The following is a 6,888-nucleotide window of genomic DNA, read 5'->3' on the forward strand; positions in this document are numbered from 1 at the left end:
TGGGTGGGTGGAAGGGTAGATGGATGGGTGGGTGGGTGGGTGGATGGAAGGGTAGATATATGGATGGGCAGATGGATGTATAGATGGTAGATAGATGATGGATGGATGGATGGTGGGATGGAGGGAAAGATGGATGAGTGGTTGGATGAGTAAGTGGGTGGATGTGTAGATGGGCAGATACGTGGATGGGTGGGTGGCTAGATGGATGAGTGGGTGGATGCATACGTAAATGGGTGGATGGTTGGGTGGACAGATGTATTGATGAATGGTTGCATGGATGGATGGATGTGTGGAGAGGTAGATCTATAGATGGATAGATGTATGGATATTTATATAGGTGGATTAGTGGATGGATGGACAGATGGGAAGATGTGTATACATGTGGATGGATGAATGGGTATGTGGGTGGATGTGTAGATGGATGATAGATGGATGGAGGGAGGGGTGGTTGGATGAGTAGGTGGGTGGATTGTGGATGGGCAGATACATGGATGGGTGGGTGGCTAGATGGATGAGTGGGTGGATGGATACATAGATGGGTGGGTGGTTTGGTGGATAGATGTATAGATGAATCGATAGATAGGTGGATGGGTGGATGGGTGGATGGATGAATGAATGAGCAGATGTGTGGATATGTAAGTGGGTGGATGGATGGGTGTATAGGCAGATGTATGAATGTGTGGATGGGTAGATGGGTAGATGGATGGATGGATGGATGGACAGATGGATGGGCTGATGTGGATGAGTGGATGGATAGATGGATGCATAGGTAGATGGGTGGATGGGTGGATAAAAGATGATGGATGAGTAGACCCATAGGTGGATGAACCAATGGATGACCAGCTGGCTGGCTGACTGTACAGTGGATAAGCTGATCGAAAAGGGGGCTGACTGACTGATGGACTGAAAGCAGATGGCGTAGCTGATGTACACGCACACAGATGGGTGGATCAACAAGTAGATGCAAAGATGGGTAAGGGGGTGAACTGGCTAAGACAGACCGTTGAATAAAAAGACAGAAAAATTAATATATGGTTAAGTCTATGGGTGGACAGATAAGTTGCCAACTAGATAGAAAAATAAGTGGATAGGAAAACAGGTGAATGGATGGACGTATGAGAAAGGTTTGGAAATGTTTGTAGACAGATATTCACATACTGGCCAGGGTGGGGGAAGCTGGGAGACTGGGGCCGAGATCTGGAAGCAGCTGGGATACTCGCGAGGCTGAGGGATGGAGCAAGTGGCAGGACTCCACCTGGGTCCTGCCTTGAGTCCGGCCATTGAGTAGGCAGAGGCCTAGGGTGGAGTACAGGGCCCACAGGGAGAGTCAACCCTGGCAGTCTTGGGATCAGAGTTTTTAGCCTGCCAGGGTGTCCCCAAAAAGTAAAGGCCCCACCAAGTGTGGTGGCCCACACTTGTAATCCATCTCCGTGGGAGGCTGAGGCAGGAGGATTTCGAGTTAAGTCCAACTGGACTAACGCAACTTAGTGACTTATTGAGACCCTAATTCAAAGCACACAATTAAAAAAAAAGAGTTGGGGTGTAACTTGCTGTGAAGCCCTTGAGTTCAACCCCAGTGCTGCCCCCCAAAACCAAAACAAAACAGACAGAGTGTAAAGGCCCCATGTGGGCACCATTCCGATCCAAGATCGACTTGGCTGCGTGGAGTCACTGGGCTGGGGTTTGGGAGCCTCCCTAGGCCTCAGCAGTCACACAGGCCTCGGAGACAGAGGTGGCCTGTCCCCTCCAGCCCCAGCTTCCTTTGGGCAGGGGGCCTGGCCCCATGGCTTCCCAGGCCAGCCCCTTGAGCACCACCTGCCCCAGCCGGCCAGAGACTTCCTGTAGCGCAAGAGATTTATGCAAACGGGCTGGGGCGGTGATGTCACCCCAAGGGGACTATCTCCCAGTGGCAGGCCCTTCGATAAAATCAGGAACTTGCGCTGGCCCTGCAATGTCAAGGGAGGGGGCTCCCCGAGGGCTCCTGTAGCTCAGGGGGCAGGCCCGAGCCTGGTGTCCACCCCACGGCCCAGCCGTCCAGTCCCCTGACGGGGTACCCCGTCCCAAGGGGCTCCGCTCTGGCCCCCACGGAGGCAGGGGACCCGACCCGCACAGAGCTCGGCTGGATGTTACAGGCGTGCAAGATGGAAGGGTTTCCCCTCGTTCCCCCTGTGAGTACCACAGCTCCTCTGCCAGCCTGGCTGGCCCCTCCATGCCCACTGCTGTCCCTGGCCACTATCAGTGGGAAGCCTGAGCTTCCTCCAGGGCTCCTGGCAGTGGCTTCCCGGAGCAGAGCGCGGCTGAGGGTTGAGGGCCAGGCCTATGGTGGGGCTGAAGGGATTATTTATAGATGGGCTGGTGGCAGGGCTCTGGGTTAGTGACGGTGAGGCAGGCAGCAAGGTGGGAGAGGAGCAGACGGGGGACTGGCTCAGGGGTAGCGAGGGGCTGAGACAGGAGAGGGCCCAGGTCTCAGCCCGGAGCTTGGGGTCCCCTGGAGCAGGAGGCTGGTGGAACTCAGGGTCCCTGATGAGTCCCCAGTGACCTCTCTGGGGCCTGGCACCAAGGACATGGTTGTTGGCCGAAGGGTCCCAGCCTGGGACCTTTGGGTTCCCTGAAGGGCAGGGGCAGGGCCCAGCTGGGCGAGCGAGAGGCGCTGTGATTAGGCTGGTGCCAGGGCCAGGCCTCAGGGAGCGGCCCACAGGGGATGGGCCCAGGCCGCAACTGAGATTGGGCTCGGTAGGACCCAGGGTGGCGTCGGCCTGCAGTTAGTGGGGGACGAGGCCAGGGCCAAGTCTCAGTGAAGACGCAGGAGCCCCAGGGGACCCCGGCAACAGTGGCGGCCAGTGGCCCCGATCTGCACTGCTGCCTACCCTGGGTGACAGTTGCCGCTCTGGCAGGTGTCAGGCTGGGCACACTGGGAGGCGACCCCTCGCGGGCTCTCACCCCGGTCCTCACTCCGGGGTGCCGGCAGGGCTTGGCAGTGCCTGCCACTGACTCAGCCTTCCCTGCCTGGAGGCCGTTGTCTTCCTCCTCCTCCCCACCCTGCCGAGGGGCCCTGGGGTGGCAACCAGGCCTGGTGCCTGTGACCACAGCTCACCCGTGCCCCCTGGGGTTCCAGGAGGGTGCCTCAGTGCTGGGCTCCTGCCTTTCGTTTGGCCTGACCCTGGCACAGACAGGACCACCCCGTACACCTGTCCCACCAAGCCTACTGCACCCTCACCCCTGCCCCTGCTGGACCTAGGAGGTGCTGGGGTGGAGGGAGGCAGAGGCGCTCTTCCCACTGGTGCCCACTCCACCTCAAGAAAGCCACAGGTGTCAGGCCTGGTGGCACACGGCTGTAACCCTAGCACTCTGGAGGCTGAGGCAGGAGGACTGCTGAGTTTGATGCCAGCCTGGTAACATAGTTCAAGGCCAGCCTGAACTATACACAGAGACCCTGTTGCAAAAAATAGATAAATAAAAAATAAAGAAGGCCACAGGCCTAGCTAGGGGTTTGGCCACAATGCCCTCGCCCCTCAGCCCCTGAATGCTGAACTGTGGCGGGGCAGGAGGCGGATCTCTGGGCCCCAATCTCAGCTTGTGCCCAGCAACTCTGAACCCCTCTGGGGTGGGCAGCCCCAGCCCTCATGCCAAGCTGAGGACCACGGTGATGCTTGCGCAATACTCATGCACGCTCTGTGGGGCTGGAGGAGCTGGCGACTGTTGGAAGCCGAGGGCTCGCTAGGCGCCAGCTGTGTGGGGGCAGGGGCGCCCCAGGGCAGGAGCTGGAGGAGGAAAGCGGGGCTCGCAGCCCAGTGCCTCTGTCCCTTGACCCCCGCAGCCTGCTTGGGCGACCTCTATACAAACTGCCAGACCGTGTGCGGGTCGCTGTCTTGGCCTTGTGCTTACCTGGGGGGCGAGGGGGAGAGAGCAGGCACAGGGCTGTGCAGGGCACGCCGGTGGTGTGAGGTTGGCATGGTGGTGGTGGGATGTCACTCAGGCGGGCTTCACCCCCTCACCTCTGGGTGCACCCATGGATCGTAGGTGACAGTGGGTGTGAAAGTGTGCTATGGGCTGTGGCGGCATGGCCTTGTGTGGGGGTGGCTGGGCCCGTGAAATGGTGGCTCCCCGTGGACCAGAGGCAGGTGTGTGAGGCCAGCAGGCCCCGCAGGCAGCCCTGACACCCGCTCCCTCCACAGCCATCAGAAGAGCTGGTTTCCTACGACGCGGACCTGTACCAGCGGGCCCCGCACGAGTACTATCAGTACCTCAACAGCGATGGGGACAGCCACAGTGGTGAGTCGGGTGGGCCAGTGTCCTCCTTGGCGACACTTTCAAAGATGACACATCGGCCTGCAGCTCCGGAGCTCACACTGGCCTCAGCTGGGGTGAACTGGGTGCGGCCTCGCCCCCTGGGCGCCAATGACCACACCAAGCCCTCTCGACCCATTGCTAGCTCCCCTGGGCTAAGCCCCCCAGTTGGGAAGCGCTGTGTCAGAGGAACCCCCGAAGACCCCCTGCCCAGCAGAGGCCAAGGCCCCTCCCCTGGGTGGGGGAGGCAAGGGCAAGGTCCCCGCTTGGGCGCCTCCTGCATCAGGGCCTCACGGTGGCCCGCAAAGCCTTTTCCTAGAGCAAATTCAGGGCTGAGGAGAGGGATTGGGTGAAAGGGACTTGGGCAGGACTTGTGATAGGGACCCAGAGTGGATGCTGGGAGCTGAGCGGGGTGGTGCACGCCTGTAATCCCAGCACCCTGGAGGCTGAGGCAGGAGGATCGTTGTGAGTTCACAGCTAGCCTGGGCCACACAGTAAGACCCAGAAAGAATAAAAGAACCCCAGAGAATCCTCTTCAAGCTTAGTTGTGGGTGTACAGAAGAGCTCCATCCTCTCCGCGGTAGATCCAGACACCACGGACGGGACACCTCCCGTCGCTCTTGGGATCCCGCGCCCTACCTTCCTCCAGGACCCCTGGGTGTGAGGAGGGCGCCCCCTGGTGGCCTGGATGCCGCAGCTCGGGCTGCAGTCTTCTGGCCCAGGCCCTCCTGGGTGGCGTTGTAGTGACCTCTGCTCTGTGGTCAGGCGCCAAAGCGTGGGGTTGAGCCTTGAACACCCCCAGACTCCTTGTTCCTGGCCCTGCCGCCTGCATCCTGCCGCCCTTCCTAACGCCTGCTGGAAGGCGTTCCCTGAAGCCTCTCAAGGACACCCCACTTCCTGGCTGTCCTCAGAGGCCATGTTTTAGGTAGCTATGTTTAGTGACCAGGTGCAGGGAGGATCTGGGTCCAGTCCCGCTCCGTGTGCTCCTCCCCAGAGGAACACAGCCTCTCTGAGCTGCTCTTTCCTCCTCCGTAAAACTGAGTGCTGCACTCTGGGAGGCTGAGGCAAGAGGACCGTGAGTTCAAATCCAGTCTGGGCGGCGGATGCTGTCTCAGAATTAAAAAATAAAAAAAGGACTGAGGTGTAGCTTTGTGTGAAGGCCCTGGAGTTCACTCTCCAGTGCCCCTCCCCTGAAAAAACCCCCACAAAAATGTCTGTGAGGTTGGGTAATGTGCTGACAATAAAGGCAGGGAACTCGGGGTGCAGGTGATGCTAGTGCCTGCAAGGCAGAAGGAGGAGGAGGCGCGGGGGCGTGCATGGGGCGCCGAGTAAGGCAACACGCGGGTATATCAGGCGTGAGTGTAGCTAAGAGGGAGACTGACTGCAGGCCAGGGACTTGCGTGGAGGCCACCAAGGGCCCCGCTCCAGGGACCTTGATGGGGGAGACAGGGCCACCAATCTGCGACCTTACTAAGCCACACCCAAGCCCTGTTGGAGTTTGGATGGGGACATGACAAGATATGGTACATGCATTTGTGTGTGTGTGTGTGTGTGTGTGTGTGTGTGTGTGTAGCATTTAAAAACAGTATGAGGAGCTGGTGAGATGGCTCAGTGGTCTAAGGCACCTACTTAGAACAAGCTTAGCAAAGCACAGGGACCGCGGTTCAATCCCCCAGCACCACATGCCAGCCAGCCCCGCCCCCTGGTGGGCTGAGCTGGCCACACACACACACACACACACACACACACACACACACACAAATAAATAAAATTTAAAAAAAAAAGAAAATTAAAAAAAAAACAAAAAAAATAAAAACAGTATGAGAGGCTGAAGTGGGAAGGTTGCAGAACAAACAGTCCAGAGCGGGCCCCCGGATGGTGAACACCAGGATTTGTGATCTTTTCATTCCAGCCTCATAAGAAAGCATGTGCGGGGCCGGGGAGACAGCACAGCAGCATGAGCGCCTGCAGGGTTAGCACAAGGTCTCCTACTCGCTGTTGGCAGCCCCGCCCTGAACTCCTACCATCTTGCAGAACTGGTCTCTGCCTGCTGAGCAGCTCCCAGCTCTGCTCCCCTTGGCCTGCGGCCTGGAACTGTTATCCTATTTCCTGTGGTGGCTGTTGGCTGTTGTACTGAGAATTGAACCCAAAGCCTTTGTCCCTAGCTCCATTCACAGTCCTTTTTCTATTATTTATTTTTGACAGTGTCTCACTAAGTTGCTCCGGTTGGGTTCAGACTTGGCTGTCTTCCTGCCTCAGCCTCCCGGAGTGCCAGGGTGAGAGGCACGTGCCACCATGCCTGGCCACCACCCAGTCTACTTTCTATCATTATGAATTTGGTCACTTCAGGTGCCTCACACAAATGGAACCATCCTTTTAGGAGTGGCTCATTTTGCTTAGCTGCGTCTCCTCACAGGGCATCCCTGGGGCAGCTCACGTAGGCATCTCCCTCCTTTTTAAGGCAGAGTAGTGCTCCACGGTGTGTGTGGACCGCCCTCGCTCATCCGCCCACCCCTGGAGCACAGGTGGGCCGCTCATGCCTTCAGCTAGTGTGACCAGGGCCGCTCTGCACACAGGACAGGACAGCACTTCCAATTTCTT

General features: G+C 58.3%; 1 protein-coding gene across 1 annotated transcript in view; it reads left to right on the plus strand.

The window, feature by feature from the left end:
- Positions 1–1,899: 1,899 nt before the first annotated feature.
- Spi1 (Spi-1 proto-oncogene) overlaps positions 1,900–6,888 on the plus strand; it is an 11,837-nt gene continuing 6,848 nt past the window's right edge. The window contains exons 1-2 of the mRNA XM_004626970.2: positions 1,900–2,168; positions 4,176–4,272. Coding sequence (XP_004627027.1) covers positions 2,124–2,168; positions 4,176–4,272 — 142 coding nt within the window. The 5' untranslated portion in view covers positions 1,900–2,123. The remainder of the gene's footprint in view (positions 2,169–4,175; positions 4,273–6,888) is intronic.

Source organism: Octodon degus, unplaced genomic scaffold (assembly GCF_000260255.1).
Source record: "Octodon degus isolate 3935 unplaced genomic scaffold, OctDeg1.0 scaffold00018, whole genome shotgun sequence".
Lineage (NCBI taxonomy): Eukaryota > Metazoa > Chordata > Mammalia > Rodentia > Octodontidae > Octodon > Octodon degus.